The sequence below is a fragment of the Sus scrofa genome, chromosome 2 (assembly GCF_000003025.6).
Source record: "Sus scrofa isolate TJ Tabasco breed Duroc chromosome 2, Sscrofa11.1, whole genome shotgun sequence".
In the NCBI taxonomy this organism is placed as follows: domain Eukaryota; kingdom Metazoa; phylum Chordata; class Mammalia; order Artiodactyla; family Suidae; genus Sus; species Sus scrofa.
In genome coordinates this window covers 80449580-80475456 of record NC_010444.4, presented here as the reverse complement: position 1 = coordinate 80475456, position 25877 = coordinate 80449580, and the positions used below count along the sequence as shown (strand labels likewise).

General features: G+C 55.3%; 1 protein-coding gene across 15 annotated transcripts; it reads right to left on the bottom strand.

The window, feature by feature from the left end:
• Positions 2797–22444, bottom strand: PDLIM7 (PDZ and LIM domain 7). 15 transcript variants are annotated; one of them, XM_021084379.1, is made up of 14 exons: positions 22339–22444; positions 21268–21373; positions 17125–17276; positions 17013–17043; positions 16452–16570; positions 16044–16064; positions 15640–15776; positions 15442–15478; positions 14422–14483; positions 14028–14265; positions 12861–13041; positions 3472–3592; positions 3267–3382; positions 2797–3136 (listed from the first exon to the last, which is right to left on the bottom strand). In XM_021084379.1, the coding sequence occupies exons 2-14, from the start codon at positions 21361–21363 to the stop codon at positions 3050–3052; spliced, it is 1398 nt and encodes a 465-aa protein (XP_020940038.1). In that variant the 5' UTR covers positions 21364–21373; positions 22339–22444; the 3' UTR covers positions 2797–3049. The 15 variants fall into 15 exon arrangements, with proteins under 15 accessions (XP_020940038.1, XP_020940035.1, XP_020940039.1 ...); XM_021084376.1 differs by having other exon boundaries at positions 14028–14483; XM_021084380.1 differs by lacking the exon at positions 16044–16064.

The window sequence follows — 25877 nt, the reverse complement described above, 5'->3', positions numbered from 1 at the left end:
GTTTCTAGTCAGATTCGTTTCTGCTGTGCCATGACGGGAACTCCGTGCAGTCAGATTCTTAGCTCACTGTGCCACAGTGGGGACTCCGAGTGTGTTTTGATGATTAAATGCTATCTAAGCAATTGCTCTCTGTGGTTCCCAGCAGAGAGATAGCCACTCAGAGCAGGTCCCCATGCCTGTTTTACTCCCATCTAGGCCAGCTCTGCTTTTCTGGGATTCAATCCCTCACTCTCTGCCCTTCCCTCTACTCTCTTTATCCACCTTCCAACTTCTTCAACTACCTTCCCCAGACAGGAGCCTCCCATCTGCCTCCTCCATCCCTCTTGGCTGCTCAGCTGACCACGGCTGCCAGTGGTCCTCTGGGCCCACCATGGCCAAGCCTCTTAAGCTGTCTACACTCTCTCACCTACACTCTCTCTACACTCTCCCCCTTGATCTTCCAAGCCTGGCAGGGGCCCCAGCTCTCTGCTAATCTGATCTGGCCAACAGCCCCTTGTTGCAAAATGCCACAGGGGTTCCTTGGCCTTATCTGCCTGATTGACATGCGTAGTGACTTCTGGAAACACTCCTGCCCCACCCGGGCTTCCCTGCCCTGAGCTCTCTCAGGAGGCTGTGGTGCTCTGCTTCTGGCTGCTCCTTCTGCTTTCTCTGCCTTGTGCTGTGATGTTGCTGCGTCCCCACCCTTTGTCTCTTTTCCATGCTGGGGTCCTGGCCATCTTCGCACTGGATTTGGCCCATGTTTAATATTTTTTGTGAAATAGGATTTTTTTAAAAAATCTAACTCAGTTGCCAATATTGAAAAACCAGATTTCACATAAAAATCTGAATCTCTGGATGCTGTTGGTAAATTAGCAGATCTGGCCAGAGCTCAGCATTCCCAGGGCTGCCCCCAGAAGGCTCCCCACAGTCGGTTCCTAGCAGCACTCACCCTCCGCCCCTGTGCTCTTGCTTGCTCGTATCCATGGAAACCAAGGATGGACTGAGAGGGTTTCATGGTTCAAGAGAAGTGGGAGAGAGTACTTTGCTTTGTGGAAATGAAAGGTATTATACATTTAATATGCCAGGGAGGTCTAGGTTGAGAGAGAACCACATCCTACCTGCTTTACCTCTGATGTGACCTGCCTGGGCCCCTCTCTGGGAATCAATGATGACTGTGATAACTGCCCTGGATCTGCCCCAGTTGAACCCAAGGTGAACCTGGACTTGAGTCTTCAGCTGCTCCCTGAATTTGTCTCTTAACTATCTCACAGGCACCTCATTCAGCCTGGCATTCACGTGCTGGGCACCATCCTAGGCTCGGGCAAGACATCAAGAAAATGACCAGGAAGCCCTGCCCTCATGCTCCAGGGGTCCTTGAGACAAACACAACAGAGAGGCCCTTCTCTTCTCTTAAAGGGCTTAGGCCCAAGCACCTGTTGAGACTGCCAACAATTTCAGACGTGCTGAAGGTCCTCATGCCAGGGTGCCCGAGGGCAGGTGGCCTTGCGCACGCTGCATTGTCCTGGCCTAGTCTGGGAACTCTCCTCGGTTCCTCTCCAGTCCAAGCTTGGAAGACGAGAAATAACAGTCCCCCTGGAGTAGTGGAGGGCACCAGGAGGAAACAAGAGGCCCCAGAGAAAGAGGGGGCCACAAACAAAGCCTCCAAGTGTTGAGGTAACAGGCAGAAGAGAGCTTCTTTTTAGGGCCGCATATGGAAGTTCCCAGGCTAGGAGTCAAATTGGAGCTGCAGCTGCCAGCCTACACCACAGCCACAGCAACACAAAAACTGAGCCACTCCTGCGACCTGCACCGCAGCTTGCAGCAATGCTGGATCCTTAACCCACTGAGCAAGGCCAGGGATGGAACCTGAATCCTTGTGGATGCTAGTTGGGTTCTTAGCCTGCTGAACAACAAAGGAAACTCCCAGAAGTGAGCTTCTGAGGGGCGTTCCTGGAGCATGGCACTCAGGGCCAGCCAGTGCCAGGATGGTGCACCCAGCTTTGGGCCTGGCTTCCAGCGTGGCTTGTGGCTCAGTGGCCGCACGACCTTGATCAGGCCTCCTAAGTTTTCCTGTGTAAAATGAGAGTAACTGCAGATACCTCACAGGGTTCCTGGGAGGATCAATGTAAGGAATGGCTGGTATATTCCAGACACCTGGCAAACTCGTCTCCCTTCCTCTCCTCATCCCTCAGCCCAGGCCTCTGCTCTAGGCTCCCTGGGAACTGTCACTGAGCTCCATCTCTGCCATGTGGCTTTCCTTCCTTCCCCTGGTGCCCGGCCTTTGTCCTAGTCTCCCTTCTTCTGCCCGCCCTGCTCACAGCTCTCGGGGCTCTTTCTACCACACAAACCTGAACTCTCCTGTGCCCTGGTCTTCCCACCCCCATCTTGTCCTCAGGAGGTCGTTCCCACTCCTGGCCTCACACGTGTGGCCTCCTAGGACCTGAGGGCTGCCCTCTCCAGCCCTGCCTTCTCCGGCTGCACCACATGATGGACCCTCACTCTGGGGCACTACTTTCCACATCCCACCTCTACAGACGTACCTCACCTCCAGGGCCAGACCAGGCTTCCTCGACGCTGCACCCGTCTCGGCCAGCAGAGCGGATTCCCCTTTGCCACCTCCTGCTGACCGTGAGCCCTCTGCTCCATGCCTCAGATCTCACTTTTTTTTCCGGCTGCACGCACAGCATATGGAAGTTCCCAGGCCAGGGACTGAATTCAAGCCACAGCTGTAGCAATGCCAGATCCTTAACCCACCATGCCCCAGTGGGAACTCCAGAACCCACCTTTCTTGATGCGTAGGAGGAAGTACACAAGGGACACGGCTGGATACAGGTTTATTGTGGCTCTGGATGTGAACAGGGGCCGGTGTGGCCAGCACCAGTGTGAGGTGGTGGTGGAGGGAGTGAGAGGAGGTAAAAGAGGTGGGGCAGGGCCCAGGGAACCCCGGGCTCGGGCCAGGAGTTGGGGTTGGGGCGACTTTTGCTAGCCCTACCCAGAAATCTGGGGCAATGACTCCAGAACCAGTGACCCCTCAGTCAGGGCTGGGTGGGCAGCGGCCCATGGGAGGGGCTCACACATGGGAGAAGGCGTGGCTCTTGCAAAGGGGCTTGTCCTTCTTGGAGTAGAAAGTCTTTCCTTCCAGGTTGATCTGACATATCTGGGTACAGCCAAGGTCCAGTCACATGGGGTTGGGGGAGGCAGGAGAGGCCCTTTCCCAATCTCTGTTTTCAGAGGCAGGGGTGGGAGGGAGGCCAGTGAAGAACAGGGCTCTGGGGAGGGGCACTCACCGCGCACACAAAGCATGTGTCATGCCAGCTGAAGCCCAGCGCCTCCAGGAAGCGGTCCCCGGCATCGATCTTGAAGTCACAGCCTCGGCATTTTGTGCCAAACATCTTCTCATAGTCTGAAGATACACCGAGGAAGGGGGCGCAGCATGTCCCCCTGCCCGACCCCCTCACCCTGCCCCACCCCCTTGCCCGTTCCACCCCATACCTCGCTCGCAGTAGGGCACCCCTTCCTCCATGTAGAAGGCCCTGTTCCGAATGGGTGTCTTGCAAGCTGCGCAGGTGAAGCAATGCACGTGCCAGGTCATCTTCAGGGCATGCATGATCTCCTGGAAGGAAATGAGAGTCACCTGGCAGCCCAGCACCCTCCTCTCCAGAGCCCAGGACCCAGGAAGGCAGGCTTGGCCCTCTTTTTTCATGGTAAATGTTACATGTGCACACCCACTGCTTGCACACCCACAGCCCCCAACCCTGAGGTTTCCCTGTGGCTGTCTACTACGCCACATCTAAAGCTCAGCTCCCTGTCGCCACAAACCTCCCCCAGCCCCACAGCTGTCTCCATCTCAGTTGACAGCAACTCCATCTGCTCCAGCCAAATGCCCACTTTCTCCCACACCCCACTTCGGGTCTACCACAAAAGTCCCCCTTCAAGATACATCCGGAATCTGACCACTTCGGAGAGCCTTTTTTTGGGGGGAGAGCTTGTGCCTGGGCATTAAGAAGTTCCCAGGCCAGGGATCAAATCCGCACCACAGCAGTGACAATACTGGATCTTTAACCCACTGAGCCACCAGACTGTGAGGCAGCCCCCTCACAGCCTCCTTGATGTGGGATGTGAGCCGTCGGCACCTCTGACCTGGGTTGCTGCACAAAACCGGCTTCTGCTCCTCCCTTGGTGGCTCCAGACTGACGGCAACCTAGGCCAGGCCACATTCTCTATGCTCCAATCCCTGCTTGCTTCACAGTTCTCTGAGCAAAAGCCAAAGCCCCGGAGTTCTCTTGTGGCTCAGCAGGTTAAGGATCCAGCATTGTCACTGTAGTGGCTTGGGGTCACTGCTATGGCATGGGTTCGATCTCTGGCCTGGGAACTTCCACATGCCAAGGATGCAGACCCAAAAAAAAAAAAAAAAAAAAAAAAAGGCCAAAGCCCTCCGAAAGGCCAAGAGGCCTGCAATCTGGCCTGTCCCTCTGTTTTCCCCACAGGGCCTCTCGCCCACAGTTGACACACCAGGCACACCGTCTTGGAGCTTCACCAGCTGTCCTTCTACCCGGACTGCTCTGCCCCAGATATCTGCAAGGCTCAGCCCTCAGCTTCTCCAAGTTTCTGCTCAAATGTCACTTCCTCCAGGAGACCCACTCTGACACCATCAGTTCATACGCCAACCTGCCTTCCCAATAGCTCAAACCTGCACTTCCTTTTTTTTTCCATATGAACATACTACCAGGTGGTTTACCTATTGTGTCTCTTTTCTCTCTCCTTTTTCTCTTTTTATTCTCTCTCTCTCTCTCTTTTTTTTTTGGTTGCCTGCACCCACGACATGTGGAAGTTCCTGGGCCAGGGACTGAAACTGTGCCACAGCAGGGACATCACCGGACCATAAACCACTAGGGAACTCCCTTTCTTTTGTTGTTGTTGTCTTTTTAGGGCTGAACCCGTGGCATATGGAGCTCCTCAGGCTAGGGGTCAAATCGGAGCTACAGCTGCCAGCCTAGCCACAGCCACAGCCACGCAGGATCCAATGCATCTTCGACCTACACCACAGCTCACGGCAACATCAGATCCTTAATCCACTGAGCGAGGCCAGGGATCGAACCCGCATCCTCATGGATGCTAGTTGGGTTTGTTAACTGCTGAGCCAAGACGGGAGCTCCCTACCTATTGTGTCTATTTCTTATTGTCTGCTTCACCCCATTCTTCTTCCTGCCCCAACATAAGGCCAAGGAAAGCACAAAATGTCAACTGTTCTATTAGCTGATATATCCCAACAGTGCCTGGCCTGTGAGTGTGCTCATGACTTCGGTTAACTTGTTCCACTGGAGGTCTGACAAAGCAGGGGCTTGCTGGTGGGTTGAGCTCTCCCTGGGCAGCAGAGGCAGAGAGCAGTGGGGAGCCCTGAGGGGGCTGTCAGATCAGATCTGTGGGTCCCACTAGACCTTGCTGCTTAGCTGGTGGCTTGGCCAATAACTTTACCTTCTTTTGACACTTGGCTCCTTCCCTTCGTGAATGGGGAACCTAATCCCAGCTCTGCAGACTTGTTGTGAAGATGGCCTCACATCAGAAGCTGGGGGTCCCAAACCTAGTGCCTGCCATGGCCAGGTGCCTTCCACAAAGGAGCAAGTTGGGTTGGGACTGTGTGGTGGGGGAGCACCTGTTCTGCCTGCAGGGGTGCTGCTGACCGTCTCATCAGGCATGCCTGGAAGGCTCAGGCTGAAATCTCAGTGTTAAAGTCACATCTGATTTTTTTATATAGGCCATTAATTTAAAAATGAAACATAGGGAGCTCCTGCTGTGGTGCTGCAAGTTAAGAATCCGGCGTTGTCTCAGGTAGCGCAGGTTTGATCTCCTGCCTGGTGCAGTAGGTAGGTTAAGGATATGGTGTTGCTGCAGCTGTGGCATAGATGGCAGCTGCGGCTCAGATTCCATCCCTGGCCAGGGAACTTCCATATGCTGTAGCTGTAGCAGGAAAAAGAAAGAAAAAAAGGAAACACAGAGTTGGATTCTCCTATGGCTCAGCAGGTTAAGGATCTGGCCTTGTTACTGCAGAAAGAATGGAAGGAAGAAAGGAAGGGAGAGGAAGAAAGGGAGGGAGGGGAGTTCCCATCATGGTGCAGTGGAAACAAATCCAACTAGGAACCATAAGGTCATGGGTTCGATCCCTGGCCTCGCTCAGTGGGTTAAGGATCTGGCATTGCCCTGTACTGTGGTGTAGGTTGCAGACGTGGGGCAGATCTTGCATTGCTGTGGCTGTGGTGTAGGCCAGCAGCTACAGCTCCAATTTGATCCCTAGCCTGGGAACCTCCATATATCGCGAATGTGGCCCTAAAAAGCAAAAAAAAAAAAGACAAAGAAAAAAGAAAAAAGGGAGGGAGAGAGAAAGGAAGGAAAAGAGAAAGAAAGAAACAAAGAAAGAAAAAAACAGTGTGGACCAAGCAAGACATAAGCATGGGAAGCACCTGGCTCTCAGCTGGCCCTCTATAAGAGCAATGTCACATCTCACATACACCCCAGCTGAGAAGTTACTGCCACCCCCATTTTAGTACAGCTCAGAGAAAGTGACTTGCCCCAGGTCACACAGCCAATAGACAGCAGAGATGTGTTTTGAGCCCAAGTCTGGCTCACTCCAAAGCTGGCTCTTCCCACTGTCTGGTGTTGCTTCTTTTCAAGGACCAGACATGGGGTCCAGGGAAGGAACTGGGCTGTGAGCTGATGGAACCGGGGCAGGGGGGGTGCTGGGGCTGGAGCGTGGGGAGCCTGGGGTTGGGCCCAGTGGGCATGTGGCATGGAGGTAGGTTGCTGCCAGCATCCAGAAAAACCCATGAGCCAGTTTTCCATGTCTCTTACCCCCAGAGCTTCCTAAATCTGCCTGCCTCTCCTGTCCCCACTGCCCTGACCCAAGCCCTCCCCCAGCTGTCTCCCTGTACTCCAAGGAGGCACATCTGACCTCATTAGTCCCCAGCGCCAAACTTCTAACACAGCTCCTGCCCACCTCTTCCGCCTCATCTCACACCCTCCTCGGGTGCTGCCTTGTGACACAAGCTGTTCCCTCTGCTTGGAGCATGGAGCATTCTCCCCCGATCTTTTTCCAATCTAATTTCTACTCAAGTTTTAAGTTCAGTTTACAAGGCCACTTCCGTGCACCCTTTTTTTTTTTTTTTTTTTTTTGGCCACCCCCTTGATGTGCAAAAGTTCCCAGGCCAGGGATCAAACCCCAGCCACAGCACTGACAACACCAGATCCTTAACCACTAGGCCACCAGGGAACTCCAGCATCCACTCCTTCAAGTGTTTACTGACCACTTCATATATACAGGGCACAGTATTATTGGTGAGCAAATAGCCCTGGTCCCAGCCCATGGAGTTCACCCCTGGGGAAGATAGGAGACAAGAGGCCTGGGGGGTAGCGAGCAAACTGTGAGGAGCCTGGCCTGGTGGAGAGGGTGGGTGTCAGGGAAAGCGCCCCAAGGAAGTGCCGTTAGTGTCCCAGATGAGAAGGAATGAGGTAAAGAGGACACTAAGGAGTCTTCTTAGCAGAAAGGACAGCCTGTGCAAAGGCCCTGCAGTGAGGGGAGCAGCACACTGGCAAAACTTACTCCTCCGTGGCTGAAGCACTGGAGTAAGGGGTGCTTATGGTGAGTGGTGAGCCTTGAGAGCATAGAGCTCCAGAGGGTCCCCAGACCAGGACATGTCCTTTTTTTTTTTTTTTTTTTTCTTTTTAGGGCTGCATGTGTAGCATATGGGAAATTCCCAGGCTAAGGGTCAAACCAGAGATGGAGCTGCCAGACTACACCACAGCTCACAGCAATGCCAGATTCCTAACCCAGTGAGCGGGGCCAGGGATCAAACCCGAATCCTCATGCATACTAATCGGGTTCATTACTGCTGAGCCACAATGGGAACTCCTTTTTTCTCTTTTTTAGCTGCCCTGTGGCATATGGAGTTAGGAATTAGATCTAAGCCATAGGTGCAATTTAGCCACAGCTGCAATGTCAGTTCCTTAACCCACTGTGCCAGGCTGGAGATCAAACCTGCGTCCCAGCACTGCAGAGACACCATGAATCTTGTTGCACCACAGCAGGAACCCTAGATGTGTCCCCTCTAATATGCCCTCTCCCATCCCCCCAGAGCTTCCCTCCAACTCTGCTGAAACAATCTGATTGCCCTGTGTTTCTCTCCCCGCGTTCCACTCTGAGATCCAAGAGCAGGCACAGTTCCAAGTACCAGGAGCAGGCACAGCCTGAGGCCCACGGCAAGTTGGGAAGGTTAGCCTCCTGCCCCATAGGAGGGTGAGGAAGGGGCCCTCTGTTAGGCTCTGGAGATCCTGCAGAGGGGAAGCCACACTGTGGAACTGTTGGCCTAGGCTGGGGTAGGAGCAGGGCTGGCTACCTTCTTCTGGGCTTATTCTAGGACCCAGGAGCCAGCCAGGCACTGAAAGCCTTGGCACCTCATCTGTGGTCTGGGTGATAACCCTGCCCACTCAGAACTAGGACAGGGTGGGATAAGAGTGTGGTATAAGGCAGGCAGAGCCGTCAGCAAACAGTTGTGCCTTGATCTGTGGAAAGCAAATCCAGATGCCCAGCTTAAGAAAGCTTCTGGGATCCAGCCCATCCTGCTAGAAAAGTCCAATAGGGCGTGGCCTAGTCTGGTGGGGAGATGACTATGATGTTGGACAAAACTTCCCTCATCTGTTTTTTGCATTTTTTTTTTCTTTTTTCTTTTTTTGGCCGAACTCATGGCACATGGAGGTTCCTGGGCAAGGGATGGAATCCGAGCCTTGGCTGTGACCTACGCCACAGCTGCAGCCACACTGGATCTTTAACTCACTGTGCCGGGCCAAGGATCAAACTTGCGCCACCACAGAAACAATGCTGGATACTTAACCCACTGTACCCCATTGGGCACTCCAAAATGTCCTCATCTGCTAAGATGAGAAAACTCAACTTTAAACTGACTTCACAGTATGACTGTGAAGCTGGATGTCTCCACACAGTAAGTGCCCTACAATGCAAACAGAGACTGTGATAATATCCATTCTCCCTTTCCAGTCTACTGATAGAACCCCCATTCTTTGCTGGGCATATAGCTATACAAAATAGACTATATTTCCCGCCCTCCCTTGCAGCTGAGCATGGTCATGTGACTGAGTTCTGGCCAATGGGATGGAAATAAAAGGGTTGGGTGGCAGCATCTTCTAAAGATGGCTTCCATTCCTTCTTGCCTTTTCAACTCTCTGCTAGTTGGAACATGGAAATTTTGCCTGAGGCTTAAGAGTCATCTTGGACTATGAGTGGTTAAGTAAGCTAATGCTGAGCATGTCCGAGAAAGAAGATACAGGAGCCTGGATCTGCCTACAGCCCCAGACTGCCCACCTCTGGACTTCCTTAGGTGAGAGATAGTTGCCATTATTTTGAGTTTTCCAGCACTTGAGTTCAAGGTAATGGTCATTAATATGAAAAACACCACAGAACTCTCTGGTCACATCTGGAAGCTCTGCTTATGGATCCAGTAAGAGGGAGAAGCGTGAGTGGCAAGACAGCCCACACTGGAAGTCGGCAGTGCCTGGGGCTGCTGTGGCTGGGCCCTCATGCTCTGTAGCCTTGGGCAGTTTCTGCCCTTCTCTGGGCTTCAGTTTTCATTCAGGTACAAATGGAACCTCCTCAATTTGTCATGCTGCCTGCTCACCCCCCTTTCCTCGGGCTGCTCAGCCCTTGTTACCCTTCTTCTGTGTGAGTTCCTGGGGGCAGGTCCACGGCTGTCTCTTCACAGAGTGTCCCCAGCGTGGACACCCTGGGGATAATAAAGAGAACGAGTAGGAGAAGGTAGATGCTGCATCACTCTTAGCCCATGACATGTGCTGACCCAAGTCCCAAGCCCAGCTCCAGTGGCAGCTAGGTTGTCCTGAAGGAGACCTGGCCAGGCTGTGCTATATATTTAGCTTCGGTGGGAAGAATATGATTTTTTTTTTCTTTTTACTGCCATACCTGGCGCATATGGAAGTAAGTTCCTGGGCCAGGGATTGAATCGGAACTGCAGCTGTGGCCAGCCATAACCATGGCAATACTAGATCCAAGCCGCATCTGTGACCTACGCTGCAGCTTACAGCAACACTGGATCCTTCCTTAACCTACTAAGGCCAGGGATCAAACCCACATCCTCACTGAGACAAAATCAGGTCCTTAACCCTCTGAGCCACAACAGGAACTCCTAGATTTTTTTTTTTTTTTTTCCCTTTGGCTATGCCCATGGTTTGTGGAAATTCCTGGGCCAGGGATCAAACCCATGCCACAGTAGTGACCCGTGCCACTGAAGTGACAGTGCCAGATCCTTAACCCAATGTGCCATAAGACAACTTCAGGAATAGGATTTTTAATCACAAATTTTTGAGCCTAAATTTCTGGCTTTGCCAATCAATAGTCCTGAGCCCTTTCAAGCACCTGAAGTCATCTTTCAGGGTCTCCATTTTCTCATACATTAGGAACAGCAGATACTATGGATTAGCCTCTCAAAAGCCTGTCATAACCCTCCTCTCTTTTGCGTTCCTCTCTTACGGAGGATGGAAGCTAAAACACTGGATTTGTCAGCTTCCCCCACAGACCAGGTGCTCAGAGGATAACAATTTCAACCACTGAGATAAAGATGCAAGCTCCTGGTTTTCCTTCCAGAGTCAAAAAGAAAGCATCTGCCCCTTCTCTCTCCTTTCTGCCTGCAACAAGAAAGTAGGTCTGGGGCTTGAGGACTCACCTGGCAACCATGATACAATAAACCTGGGGACATAGGCCCACATGCTAAGGATTTCAGAACTAAAAGACAGGAAAAGCCTACAGGCACCCCTGAGCTGCTATTCTACCCCTGGAATTCCTGCAATGGAAGTAAACCCTACCCCTTCTGTTTCAATCTCTGTTAGTGGGTTTTTCCATTATCAGAGCTAAATGCAATCCCAACAAAGCAGCCATCTCTTTTGTTTGTTTTGCTTTTTAGGGCTGCACCCAGGTACATGGAAGTTCCCAGGCTAGGGGTCAAATCGGAGCTGCAGCTGCTGGCCTATACCACAGCCATGGCAACATAGGATCCGAGCCGCATCTGCGACCTACACCAAGTTCACAGCAGTGCCTGATCCTTAACCCATTGAGCGAGGCCAGGGATCCAACCCACATCCTCATGGATACTAGTCAGGCTCATTACCACTGAGCCACAATGGGAACTCCATCTGCACATTTGTGAGTCTCAACGGGGAGTGTCTGGATGTGCACATCTTTGAAGTCCCTTCCACCAGCTCCTCCCCCACCCCAGCTCAGACTTCCAACACCCTCAAAAATCAGCCTCCACACGCTTCTCTGGTCTGACAGTGCCCCTCCACTGCAGATGAGACCGAGCTCATTGTAAGATGGTCAGGGCTCTCATGCTCGGCCGACTCTCCCTCAGCACCCACTGTGCCCACCCTCAGCCTGGTGAAGCCCTGCCTGCCCCTTCACACTCGATTCAGAGGGCAGCTCTTCTATCCACAAGCCTTATTTCTCCTTCTGCCCTATTGTCTGAGCCGTTTCTGCTGCACAGGACCACTGACCCCAACAGGAACTCCCAGCAGCCATCCTTTGTTTTGGCCTGATCAGCATTTACCTCCCCACTTTAGGTTTTATTTCAGGGAGCCAGTCCTGCAGTTCAGGTGAGGCCAATCAGACCTCTCACTCCAGAGGTGGATGTCACCCAGGTCTGGTCAATTAGTGACGGGGTTGGCTCAGAGATGGGCATGTGATGCAAGCCAAGCCAATGAGTATTAGCAATGAAGACTCCTTTTGTTTTTTTTTTTTTTTTTGGCTGCAGCCATGGCATGTGGAATTTCCCGGGCCAGGGATCAAACCTGTGCCACAGCAGTGACCAGAGTCACCAGGGAACTCCCAGCACTGGGACTCTTTTTTTTTTTTTTTTTTTGCTTTTTAGAGCCGCACCCGTGGCATAGGGAGGTTCTCAGGCTAGGGGTCGAATCAGAGGTACAGCTGCCGGCCTGCGTCACAGCCACAGCAACACCAGATCAAAGCCGCATCTGCAACATACACCACAGCTCATAGTAATACTGGATCCTTAACACGCTGAGCGAAGCCAGGGATTGAACCCGCAACCTCACGGTTCCTAGTCAGATTCATTTTCACTGTACCATGAAGGGAACTCCAAATTTTTTTTTTTTTTTTTACTTTTTAGAGCCGCATCCGAGGCATATGGAGGTTCCCAGGCTAAGGACAGAATCAGAGTTACAGCTGGTGGCCTATGCCACAGCCACAGCAACGCAGGATCCGAGCCACAGCTCACAGCAATGTCAGACCCTTAACCCACTGATGGAGGCCAGGGATCGAACCGGCAACCTCATGGTTCCTAGTCAGATTCATTTCCACTGCGCCACAACAGGAACTCCCCAGCGCTGGGACTCTTGATGCATCAACTAGCACAGAGATACTCTTGTTTACTCTGTGGTGCTAACCTGGGGAGATATAACCCTGGAGCCACTGTGCCACCACCTCTGCCACTTTCCAGGGAAAAGCATACCAGGAATGATACCAACACAGATGAAATCAGAGGCATGTGGTAGAAAGACTCCTGAAGACCTCAAGCACCTTCATTCAGCTGGACCTGAAGTGAGCGACCCTTGACCATTCTGATTATTTGCACCAAAACTTTCTTGCTTGAGCCCTTTTGAGTGTATTTAGGTCATTTATTAAGAGGATCCTTGCTGATGGAAAGGGGGGTTAATTTAGCAGCCCGATGGTTAGGCTCAGGACCCAAAGGGCTCCTGCAGGGAGAGTCCCCAGGCCCAGGAGTTGCTCAACAACACACCCCAATGCTCAAGGGTGGAACTTGCCCTCCCAGTCACCCACCAGCCCCACTCACGCCTGTGATCTTCTTCTTGCACTTGGCACAGCTTGGTGCATAGCGCACATCATAGCAGGGCGGGCAGAAGATGGAGCCCTTCTCCTCGAAGAAGCCACCCTCTTCCAGGACCTTTCCACACTGGCTGCACACAAACTCCTCGGGGTGGTACGCGTGGCCCAGGGCCACCAGGTAACGGCCCCTGAGGGGGAGGTGAGGGCAGTGAGTGGGAGTAGAGGCAAACCGGGTCGGAGCCCCAGGGGGTGGACCCAGTGCCTATTCTGAAGCTTCAAAGGGAAGGTTCATTCTCTCCACCTCCAAATAGGGAAGAAACAAGCTTTTGAGGTGACTTGCCCAAGGTCACACAGCAAGACTGAGGCTGCCGCACTCTGATGATGGGAGATGAGAGACAAGGGCAGTGTTAGAACTGGGAGGACGGTTACACTGGGTGGGGGCTGCTGACTTAGGCCTGAAAAGTTGAACTAAGAACTGGTGCCCTGGGAGGCAGGAGGCCCGGAGAGCCCGGGAGCCCTGAAGACCAGTGGACACTTGAGTTGGTATCTTCCCTTTCCTGCTTGCCTGTTCCATCTGGCCTGGGGAGGACCCTGCTGGTCCCAGATAATGGGGGTATCTGAAGAAGGGACTGCTTCACAGAGCCCAAGAGCTGACAGGAGTTGAGAGCAGCATAGGGCCAGAGATGAAAATGAAGAAGGGTCTCGAATCTGACACGCTGATCCTAGGGGGGCTGGCTGATTCTGCTGGTCCCCGGGGAGCAGTGCAGAGAGGGAGGGACCTCTGGCCTGTCTGCTCTGAGAGCAGAGGCTTAGCAGAGAGAGCAGGACGGAGAGGGGTGGAGGGGCTGGGAGGGGGCAGGCCCTTCCTCGCCCAGAGAGCAGCGAGTCTAGGGCTGCAGCTTGGCTGTGTGGCTGGCACTTCCACCCTTTCACCAGGGCAAATGCTGACAGAGGCTGATGGGGCTGGGCCAGGGGTAAGTAATGCCGGATTCAGAACTGGAGGACCCAGGCCAGATCCCCTACCCTCACTCCAACTGGGGCTCAGATCCTTATCCTTGTATAGGGGCAACTGAGATGAGTGGGGAGATGGATGGGGGAACAAAGGTTGGAAAGACACCAGGGCTGGACTTCAGGTCAGGAAAGGCCAGGGTAGGAAAAGAACAAGGCCACCTACCGGATGACTTTGTGGCACTGGTGGCACACGGGAGTCTTCCCATTACTGCCGCTGCCCCCTCCAGGGCCCCCTCCAGCAGCGGCCTGCACAATGGAGGTGCGGTTCTGCATAGGCGTGGGTGTGGCTGGCTGGGTGTGCCGGGTCAGCACCGTGCTGGTCTTGTCCGGGGCATAGCGCTCAGCAAATGCAGGGTCCACAGCCCAAGGTGGGCGGCTGGTAGGGCTGGGGGTGGGAGGGCCTGCCAAGGCCAGGAAAGTGGCTCCAGGGGGTGTGCCCAGGGACCCCACCACAGGACGAGGGGGATAGCCTGGGCCAACTTGGAGGAGCCCACCCCCGTCCCCCTGGAAGTTACCCACCCTTCCCCAGGCCCAAAGCCAAGCCCACTCTCTCTCACCAGGCCAGGGTTCCTGGGGTGTAGCTGAGGCTGGGGCTGGGGCTTCTGTCCTGGGCACCTGGCTGCAAGATCTGCCATTCAAGGCCCTGCCTTGCTGAGACTCCTGGCATGGCCCCTCCCACCCCACCTTGGTCCTGCTGGCCCCATGGGAGATGCCTGGGTGCATGCACTGCCAGGTTGGGCTCCAGGTCCCTGGGGTAGGGATAGGTAGGGCAGCTTTTCCTAGCTGGGGTCCAGCTGGCTGGCCGCTTGCACAGGGCTGTGAGGTAGGGCAGGGCACTGACTCTGGGGCAGCTCTTGGGGCTCCTTCTGATGGCAGGGCCCTCTTTGCTGGGTACCCACCCACTGAGACCCAGGCTGGCAGGGCCCACACTGGATCCGAACTCATCTGACACCCCCTCACCCCAAATGCAAACCAAGCCCACAAAGACAGAAGACAGAGGCAGAGAAAGCAGGGCCGAGGATGTTTATTTTCATGCCCAAGCCAGCACAGACCTGGCAGACAGCAGTACCATAGGGCAAAGAGGGAAGGCAGTGTCAGATGGAGCTGGACCCTGTGCCAGGAGGGTAGCCAGGGCCAGGCCAGCAGGAGGCTCAGTCCAGGGGCAGGAAAGGGATGGGTGAGGTAGGCAGAAGCTGGAGGCACCAAGGTGGGGTGCCCTGGGCGGAGGAATAGAAAGAGAGAGGCGCAGAGGGCAGCCGGCCAGCGAGGGCCAGGCTACGACTGCACGTTGAGCACGTGGGCAGAGCGCTGGTGGTGCCAGTCCCGGAGGCGGGTGTAGCGTGGGCTCTGCAGCTCCAGGACATACTTTTCCCTGAGGGGCAGAGAGAGAAGGAGGAGGAAGTGGAAGGAAGGAGAGACAGAAGGGAGGGAGGAAGGGAGGGAGGGAGGGAAGAAGGCAGACAGAAGGAAGGAGAATGAAGAAGTCTGGCTAGGGGCAGCCAGGAGCAGCCTCAGGGTGGTGGCTGGAATTGGAGAGACAGGAGGTGAGAAAGAGGGACTGGCGCTCCTCCTGTTACCTTGATTTTTTCAGGTGCTCCTCATCCGGGTCTTGCACTGAGAGGGCAGAGACAGGCATTGGCCAAGAGAAGACAGAGGCCCACCCCGGCCGTGAGCCCTGGCAGGGGGTCACATGCTGCCAGAGCAGGCACCAGCTGAGCCTAGGCCTGGACCAGTGGCCAGGAGGAGAGTCTGCCCTTCCCTGGGCTGGCACTTACTGAACTCGGTGCCCGTGAGGTGGGCGAGGATGCGGAAGGAACGGGACTGGCCTGTCCCAGGCCGCGGCCGCCAGTCCTCCGTGTCCTCCATCAGCCGCTGCTTGCTGGCATCTGGGACCAGCGGTCGGAGCGGCTGTCTGTGGGGAGGGTGTGGCTCAGAACCTCATGCTAGGGGTGGGCAGAGGGGGGGCAGCCCCTCCCCGGATTTGGCACATGTGGGCTATGGTAATGGGAGAGGTGAGAAGGGCAAGGCCAGGGGCCCTGTTGGGTGGGGGATGGGGTAACTAAGTGGGAAGGGAGGAGGGCAGTCAAGGTGAGAGAGGGCAGCCAGGGTGGGGAGGGGCCACCGCCCAGAGTGCCAAAAAAAAAGGAAGAAAAGGAGGGGACAGGCAGAGGGGGCTCACTGACTTGTCAGGGGTCTGCACCTGTGAAGGAAATGGACAGATGGACAGATAAAGGAACAAAGGGACAGACACAGGGGAGGAAGAAAGATGGTAAGGGGTCAGAGTAGCCAGGGGGCAAGGCTGCACTGAGTGTCTGAGGCTCAGCCGGCCACACCCCAACCCCAGGCCACCGGTGAGGGGCACTGCCTCGCTCAGAGCCCCCAAGAGGGCAGTGGCCAGGGGAGGAGCCACACTCTTGGAGGAGCCCTGTGCCTGCAGTCCTTGCCCTGGCCGCCAAGGGTTGCTGCCGCACGGTTCCGGCCAGGCTGGGGCGCAGCGCAGACGGAGCAGCAGCGGGCAGCCGGCGGGCGTGGGGCAGTGGACGGATGGCGTGGGTGGTGCGTGGGTGGACGGGCAGGATGGACCTACCCATTCTGCTGCGGGGCGTTGTCAGCGGGCGGGGGCGCCCCGAAGGGGCGGGCCGTCTTGTTGAGGGAGGCGCTGGGTACAAAGGTGTACCGCGGGGGGTCCGCGGCAGGGGCCAGGGCCTGGGCGGAGACAGAGCGGGCAGGGCGGGCGCGGGGGCGGAGGAGGCCTGGCCGGACTGGGGCGCCCTCCTGGCTCGGAAAGGACGGCGGCGCCCCAGCTCCACCCCCACACATCTGGCCTGAGGCTACGGGGAGGGGGCGACTCAGGTTTCAAGGGGCCCATTTGGGAGCAATGATCTCAGCCCACGCGGCCCGAGGGCGGGCAAACGAGTGCGGCTTGCAGCCCAGGCAGGCAGGCGGACGGACAGCCAGGCAGGCATGCGTGGTGCCCTGACCGTGCGGCAGCCCCCATCCCAACTCTCAGTTCCTACTCCCCAGCTCTGGCCTCCTCCCTCTTCTCATGGCCAAGGATGCGGTACCAAGGGCACCAGGGAGGGCAGGTCAGCCCAGACCTCCAGACCCACCCAACCCACTGCCCAGATGTCCCAGGCCCATCACCTACCTTCTGCGGTTTACTCTGTGCTGGCTGGGCCCTAGAAGAGAAGGGGAAAGGGTGATGACGGGCCGGACCCACGGGGGCCCCGACTTGCCAGATCTGCTCAGTGCCTACAGACCTGCTGAGACCCAGGCTGAGGCGCTCCCCGCAGGCACGGATCTTATTCTGGGCTTCGATGTGTGTGAGGCCTCCTGCATTCTCGCCATCGATGCTCAGCACCCAGTCACCTACTGCCACACCGGCCTGTGCAGCTTTACCTCCAGGAGTGAGCTAAGGAGAGATGGAATGTCATGGAAGCCCAAGACTGCTGACCAAACTCAGGCTAACAGCCACCAACCCTACCCTTCCTAAGCTGCCCCACTTGCAGAAACCAGAGTTCTCTTCATTCAACATTTCTGGGGACTTCCCATCACAGTTCAGTGGTAACAAACTCAACTAGTATCCATGAAGATGCCAGTTCGATCCCTGGCTTCGCTCAATGGGTTAAGGATCCAGCATTGCTGTGAGCTGTGGTATAGGCTGCAGACATGGCTTGGCTCCGGAGTTGCTGTGGCTGTGGTGTAGGCCAGTAGCTGCAGCTCCAATTCGACCCCTAGCCTGGGAACTTCCTTATGCCTCGGTGTGGCCATAAAAAAAAAAAAAAAAAAAAAAAATTCTGGGCAGCACTGGATACTAAATCGATCTAGGAGAGGGTAGGGCTTCATGTGAGCTTCACCATCAACTCAGTTACTCTGCTTAGTTATTTGTTCACCTCCATGGACCTCCCCTCAGTCCAGAAACTGCTGACATCAACAAGCAGCCACCTTCAGGCTAAAACCCAAGCTTCTCAGCTCCAACAGCAGCCTTTTGAGGCCCCTGCTGGCCTCTTGCCCAGGCCGTCCCACCCACCAGACATGCCCTCTGGTTTGTTTGTGTGGCAAGTTCCTCCCTGACCACTGCTGGGTGCTCTCACTGACCTCTCACATTCCTAGCACCCTGTCCTGGAGCCATCTGCAGGGATCTACCAGGACCCTTTGAGAGCCACGAAGAGGCCGCATCACCTCTAGGTTCCCAGTGATCAGTGCCTGAATGGGGCTCAATGTGTTAGCAGGGGCTTCATGGGCTGTAAATATACATATCACCCCAGACTGCCACATCACCCTCTCCCCACAATCCTTCAGCCTCTGGGCTGGGAATCTTTGGTTCCTGTGGCAAATGAGGAGCAATAGTAGTAGTGGAAGGGTCACCACTAGCATGACCTGAAACCATCAAGATGACTTCTGGGAAGTGGCGGGCTTTGGTGAAAGGAGGGTAGAATGGGCTGCCTATGCTGTGAGAGAGTCCGGTGATTTATGAAGGCCTTGAATGCTGGAAGGAACCAGGATCTGGCCTTGAGGTTAGGAGGAACCAATAGCAGTATCAAGGCCCGGGATCGGGTGTTTCCCAGGGCCCTGACAGAGGTGACCCTGAAGAATCCAACCGGGCTCTCCCTGCCTTCCAGCCTGGTGGCAGCAACACAGGCAGGAATGGGACTGCTGTTCATTTGTCTAAGCTCACAGGGCTGCCTGGCCATCTGGCAAGGGGCCTGGCATTGAGCAGGCTCAGGATGAAGTGCTGGGAGGCAGATTCACACCTCACAGGCTCCTTAACCTCCTTAGGTTTGAGGGGTACAGGCTGCCTGTGGCCCCAGGAGGTTCCTCAGGTGGGCTGATGCTCAGACTGCATTGAGGCAGGCAAGAGGTTCTAGAGAGATGGCTCAGGGATCATAGTGCAGAGACTGATGGCACTAGGGTAAGAAGGGAGAGCTGGGCTTGATGGCTCTAGTTCATGCTTGGGAGGTTAGAAGAGTCAGACAACTGGAGGACCCTTTGCTCACCAGCTAAATAGTTAGAAGAGCAGCCTACCTACTTTATTGAGTACCTAGTACTGCCACATCCTGAATCCTCCAACAACCCTGTGGAGTAGAGTCTAGGAATATAGCTATTTCACACATGGGAAAACAGAGAGGTTAAGTAACTTGCTGCAAGTCACCCAGCTAGCAACTCAAGAGGCAGCGCCAGGACTCTGACCCTACCAGGCTACCTCTGCTGAGGGCTGGAGCCCAACTCAGGCTGGAAAGACTCCCTGACCCTCTGGCTGGGTTTAGGGTCTGGATCCCCTATCTTACCTCCAGTTCAATTCAACCCCTTACAATGGGCATGGGGAAGTGACACCCTTGAGGGGAAGTGACTTACTCAAGGTCATGGTGAGTCAGTAGAAGGGAAACCAGGTCTGGCCACTCCCTCCCCACATTGGGGCCTGGGAAGTGTGAGCTAAGCCTGAGGTGGGGGGTATGGGGTGGGCAGAAGCAGCTGGCTCCCAGGGAGGGGCTGGGGAGCTGGGGACTACTCCTCCCCTGGAGTGAGGAGGACAAGAAGCACAGGAGAGATAGGGGAGCAGTCTGAGAGGTAGAGACAAAAGCAGAAGAGAGGTGGGGGGTCGGGTGTGTCTGGAGAGAGAAGCAAGGAGGCCCAAGGGACCGGGGAGGGGAAAAGCCAGGGGGTTGGACACTGCACGGAGGTGGGGGGTGAGTCAGCCTGAGGGCTCCACGGAGCAGCCCAACCCCCAAATCCCAGACGTTACCTCATCTCCCAGGCTCGGGCCCATAGCCAGCCCTAGCCCCTCCCTCCCCACTCCACGCTGGGGTCAGGGTAGAGGGAGAGAGGGCGGGCCCAGCTCAGAAAAGACCACCCTACACACCCGCCCACCCACCAGGGCCTAGGTCCAACTCCAGGGCTGGGCTCAGCTGGTGGCCCCACCCACATGCTAGGCCTGCTGACAAGGGAGCCTGGGCTCAGGGTGCCCCCAGCAGGCCACATCTGAAAGTCCATCCCCTAGGCTACTTTGTTGCCCATCCTCACCAAGGAAGAAACTGAGGCTCAGAGGCCAAGCCAAGGCCTACAGCTACCCAGTCACACTGGCTAGCACTTTCCCAGGGAAGGGGTATACAGGGGGAGGTTTCCAGGGCTGGAGAGACTCGAGAATTGTGTACAGGGTGGGTATATGTGGTAGGGAGATCACTGCCCTTAGCTACCCTTCCGGCAGCGCAGCTCCCAGGGTAGGATCCCTGAGAACAGTGACAGCCTAGCTGTTCTGGCCACCAAGCCCAATTCCGACAGACTCTGCTTTGGGGCCCCCTTGAGCTCAGCTGCGGCTGGACAACCCTCCGGCCCCCTCTAGGCTGTGCTTGCCCTGGGCTTCCTGCCAATAGCTGCCTGCCCACCAGGAGCCTGGGTGGGTCTCTCTGGATAAGCGGATATGGGAGCAGGAAGTCCCCACCTCCTCCTGAACCCACCCTCCACCCCCCACCACAGTGAGAGATACCAGCCCAAGGGCTGGACTCTCTCTCAGGGCAGGCAGCTTGTTTTACATGTCCCACGGCCGATCCCATGGCTAGAGCCACAGCCTGGGGGCGATGAGCTGAGGGGCCCACTGATGTGGTCAGGGGTCCAGGCCCAGACCAGCCTTTTTCAGCCCTGCAGACTCCAGCCACCAGTTGGCCATCCCTGCGTGGGGCTGCATTCTTGGGCTTATAAGGCAATCCCCCTGCCACAGGGAGGAGCCGGCCCCTAGCTCCACCCCCACCAGGACAGGATCTCAGAAGCTGAAGTCAGAGTCCTAGAGACCCATCCCAACCCCTGCTTGGGGTCAAAGCCCACTCCATCCTGAATGGGACCAGTGGATGGGATGGAAGGTCCTCACACAGGCCGGGGAGAGGCACCCCTCACACACACAGACTGCTGGCCATCCCTGTGGCTGAATTCCAATCCCTGTTTTGCCACGGAGTTGCTGAAGGAGCCCTTTCACCTCTCCGAGTCCTGAGTTAGCTCATCTGGAAAAACAGGATGACAGTTGCTATTCCCTGGGTGGCAGTGAGAATGAAGTGAGATCCTGCAGTCAGAGAGCCCTGCCTGGGGCCTAGCTCCAAGCATTGCTCTCTCAAGGAGCTTAGACACTTCCTGGAGACCTCAGAATGGGCATCCCCCTGGGCCTTGGAGGTGGCCACAGGAGCTTCGTGGAACAGCATCAGGTACAGTGCAGTGCTAGGGAAGTGTGGGGGCTCCTCTCCTAGTATCTCCCTAGTTAGGTTGGTAGTCTTCGTGGCAGTGCCCACATATCTGGACCTGGGCACCTCCTGGCCTACCGGCCGTGGCTCACTCCTGTTCAGGCTCTTTCTGTCACCCACTGGAGATCTGAGCACCCCAAGACCCCTGGGGGAGCCCCTCCCTCAATCTAGGCTCACCCGGGAGATGGAGAGGGGCACATTGAAGTCCTTGCCCCCCTGCAGCCGGAAGCCCCAAGGTGCTGGCCCCTCCAGCACCACCTTGAAGGAATCCATGGTGCCGCTCCTGAGAGGAGAGAAAAGGTGAGCAGCTGGCATGGTGGGTACACAGGCAGGCCTAGCTCTGGACATCAGGCTTGGACTAGTGCCAGGAAGGCACGAGCAGACGCTGAGCACACCCAGGGCAAGGGTAGGAGGGTAACTTGTTAAGTTTGGCTGGGCTGCTAGCTGGCAGACTTCACTTTGGAAAGGCAGCGGCAACCCCCCTTCCCCAAGGGACAGGGTGGGTGAGGGGAGCCCGAATCCAGCCTTGAGATTCTTTTCATCCAGGAGTGGATCGCAGGGCTAATTTGGCTCTGGCTTCCCCCCAAGCCATCCTTGAGCCTGGAACTAGACGGCAAGGCCAGTCCGGGGCCGGCGTTCCTCCTTTCCCCCGCCCCCAGGTCCCGGCAGGCAGGCCACGGCTGGAGCCTGCTCGGACTATATAAGGCGTGTAAGCTGACACTGTGCGGAGAGCCAACGGAGGGAACACACGGGGGCTCGGGACGCGAGGGGGAGGGGAAGGGGGGGAGGCGGCTGGAGCGGGTACTAGCCATTCCCGGACTAGTCGAAGCTGCCGTGACCCAGGGCGAGACCCCTGAGCGCTGGGGGAACTGGGCGGGTGCGCGGCCCCTGCGTAGGTCGGTGGGGACTGGGACTTCAAAGCGTGGCCAGGAAGGGAATTCATCCTAGAGTTCAGTGGGGGTGATGCCTCCCCCACAGGCCTACCCTCCTGACGTGACTCGGTTTCCCCCTGGTTCCCCGCCCCGGCCCCATGCATTGGCCGAGTCCCGGGGGCAGGAAGCGGCGCAGGCGCCAATCGGCCCCGCCGCAGCCGGCTTCGCCTCAGGAAGGCGGGGGCGGGGGTAGCGGCTCCCGCACGCCGGAGGAAGCGCAGCTTTGGCCACGACCCCTAGTGCCCGCTGTGGCCCCTAACAGGCCTCTGCCCCCCCGCCTGGCCCAGCCCGAAACGCCCCGCACAGTCGCCTGTACCTGCTCGGCCCCTCCGGGGCGCTGCTCAGCAGCGGGCTCCAGAGAGCCGCGCTGGGATCCGCCGCCCGCGTTCTGGCCCCGCCCCCGCCGCAGACATCAGTTATGAGCCCGCTGGAGGGGGCGTGGCCTGTGGCCACGCCTCCGTCAAAAGTTGAGCCCATGAGCAGTCTCCCAGGCAGTAGGAAGCCCCGCCGAATCCTTCCGTACCGCCCAATCACGAAGTCCGGTCTCTCTTTGCGCTGTAAGGCAAGGCTCTCCCTGGTCCCCTTAATGGGGCGGGGCCTGGGTAGGGTGTGGGGGGGTCTGGGCTGCTGGACAGCCCAACCCGCGGCTCGCCCAGCCCCTTGCGCCTCCCTCTGGCCGAGTGAAAAGCAAGTCACCAAGCAAACCAGGCAGATCTGGACCTGAGTCATCTCTAAACCCTAGTTTCCTACTGGGAAAGTGGGACAGTAATACTCGCCTCACAGGCCACCGTGAAGATAGGCATAGTTTGGCGTAAGGCACAGCCATTGATAGCTCAAGAATATCTAAATCGGGAGTTCCCGTCGTGGCGCAGTGGTTAACAAATTTGATCCCTGGCCTTGCTCAGCGGGTTAAGTATCCGGCGTTGCCGTGAGCTGTGGTGCAGGTCGCAGACGCGGCTTGGATCCCACGTTGCTGTGACTCTGACCAGTGGCTATGGCTCCGATTAGACCCCTAGCCCGGGAATCTCCATAATGCCGCTCCTGCGGCGAGCGGCTCTAGAAAAGGCAAAAAGACACACAAAGACACACACACAAAAGGAATATCTAAATCGGACAGACTTGGTCTGGAAGAGGGAGGGGGTGAACCTTGGAGGTGGGGTTAGTTGAGGTCGACACAGGGGGAGCTTACAGTTAAGTTTGCAGAACACTCCACCAAAGGCAGCAGACAGAGGTATAAAGGCCTTTGGCTCCGCCCCGACCCTATGCCCTGCCCTCACTCCTACCCCCTGACCCTCCGAAGGTTTAGGGCTGACCCCCAAACTGTCGAGATAGTCCTGGTACCCCACTCCAGAGTGGGCAGCGCCTCCAGTGGGGGTTTCACAGACCCCACAGCCCCAATGCTAGCGCAGTGGGAGGAAATTGACCAGGGATCAGGATGGGCATCCACCCCTCACCTCCTTCTAGGGCATGGCTGTGGCTACTCTCCTACCTCCACCATCATCATTACATTTCCCCCTATTCTGCATCATTCCCCTCATAATATAAACTGTAAGAATTTTCACTTTTTTTTTTTTTTTTTTTTTGGCCTTTTCTCATTATAGGGCTGCACCCAGGGGCATATGGAAGTTCCCAGGCTATAGCCGCCGGCCTATGCCACAGCCACAGCAAGGCCACAACAGGAATTCCAGTTACTTCCTAATTTAAACTTTCATTTTCCCCACCTCCCTAACTCCTTCCTTACTTCAAGGAAAAAAAATAAAAACAGTGTTCATCTGGTTAGGCCAGTAAAAATCATGAAGTTTTCCTTCCTTTCTCATCTGTGTCATACCTCAGATTCTGTAGATTCCACCTTCTGACTCTATTCCACACCTGGCTGCCGTGTTTGTCCTTGCCACTTGTCTCGTGCTTGGACATCTCAGCAGTCTCTTAACAGATTTCCCTCTTTCTACCCTTGCCCAGTCCCCAGTCTTCTTCAAAATGGTATTTTTAAAGCAGAAATCACACCATACACCTTCGGCTTCTAGCATTTCAGTGGGATGGAGTTGCACCTAAGATAAAACTAAAGTCTTTCAGACACTAATAAACTACCTCCCCCACTTCTCCTGGCTCACTCTGCTCCAGCCATTCTGCCCTCCTCACTGTAAATACAGCAAATACATTCCTGCTTTAGGGCCTTTGCACTTGTGGCTCCTTCCGCTTGAAACACTTTCTCCCAGATATCTAAATAGGTTCTCAGAGTTCCTGTTGTGGCACAGTGGGTTAAGGACCTAACATTGTCTCTCTGAGGATGCAGATTCGATCCTTGGCCTTGCTCAATGGGTTAAGGATTTGGCATTGCCATAAGCTGTGGCATAGGTCACAGAAGCAGCACACATCTGGTGTTGCCAGGACTCTGGTGTAGGCAGCAGCTGCAGCTCTGATTCAACCCCTGGTCCAGGAATTTCCATTTGCTGCAGCTGCACCCATGAAAAAGAAAATAAATTTTTTTTAGCTAAAATAAAATAAACAACAAGCTCTCTCACTCTGCTCAGTTCTCTGCTCAGATGTTGCCTCCTCCTTCTTTGGTCATCCTGTCTAAAACAGCAGCCTGACTCCTCACCCACATCACGTACTAGTGCCTTATCCTGCTTTATTTTTCTCCATAGCACTAACTACCATGGGACATTATATTAAGTGTTTGTTTCTTCGTTGCCTTTGTCCCTATTAGAATGTCAGTCCTATGAGAGCAGGGGCTTGTCTGTCTTGTCCACCATTTCCCCAGTGCCTGCACACAGTGGATATGAATGAACAGATGAAGGAAGGACTGAGAAAGTGAAACAGCAAATGAGTAAAGGAAAAAGTGGTAGCCTGGGGCTCCTGGGAGTCCTTCAGCAGAGAAAGCTCCTGGGTCCAATTCCTTGGGGCCCTGTAAGGCTCAGGTGTAGATGGACCCACCAGACATCCCTACACAGGCCTTACCTGGGTGGGAACCGGCCCTGGGCTGGGACACAGTGCCCCCTAGTGGTCAGGACACTTGCAGCTCCAGAGTCAGGTCCCTAGAGTCCTAGAGGTATCCAGAATTTCTCTTCTACAGTATGGTTGGAAACTCAGAAAAATTGCCACAAAAGGCTTAGATTTATAATTTAAAAAAATCATTCCAGGCATTTTGAGTAGTGTGGTCTTTGTAAGCTTCCATCACGGCATACCGTGGCCAGGGCCAGAAAGTGCAGCCCATCAACCTCATCTTCAGATACTTGCAAAATAGATCTCAGATTCAGGTGTGGCTTTATGAGCAAGTGAATTTCAGATAGAGGGCTGTGTCATTGGTTTTGATGAGTACATGAACCTTGTGTTAGATGATGCAGAAGAAATTCATTCTAAAACAAAGTCAAGAAAACAACTGGGTTGGAGTTCCCATTGTGGCACAAAGGAAACGAATCCGACTAGGAACCATGAGGTTGTGGGTTCGATCCCTGGCCTAGTTAAGGATCCAGCATTGCTGTGAGCTGTGGTGTTAGTCGCAGATGTATCTTGGATCCTGTGCTGTAGCTGTGGCGTAGGCTGGCAGCTGCAGCACCAATTAGACCCCAGCCTGGGAACTTCCATATGCCATGGGTGAGGTCCTTAAAAAAGAAAAAAAGAAAACAATTGGGTTGAATCATGCTAAAAGGAGACAATATTCCTCTGCCCCAAAGTGTCTCCAACTAGAAATGATCAATGAAGTGAAAAACTGCTGAAAAGGCAAGGCAGTTTGTTTTTTCGAGTGTGCTTTGTTGGGAGTGCAGTTTTTGTGTGTTTGTTTTTTGCTTTTTAGGGCTACACCTGGGGCACATGGAGGTTCCCAGGCTAGAGGTCGAATCGGAGATGCAGCTGCCG

Coding starts and splice junctions, on each gene's coding strand:
- PDLIM7 (XM_021084376.1), bottom strand. CDS start 21,363: ATGGATTCCTTCAAGGTGGTGCTGGAGGGGCCAGCACCTTGGGGCTTC. Junction 15,479..15,639: donor CCTCACGGGCACCGAGTTCA/GTAAGTGCCAGC, acceptor CTGCCCTCTCAG/TGCAAGACCCGGATGAGGAG. Junction 14,484..15,441: donor GAGCACCTGAAAAAATCAAG/GTAACAGGAGGA, acceptor CAGATCTTGCAG/CCAGGTGCCCAGGACAGAAG.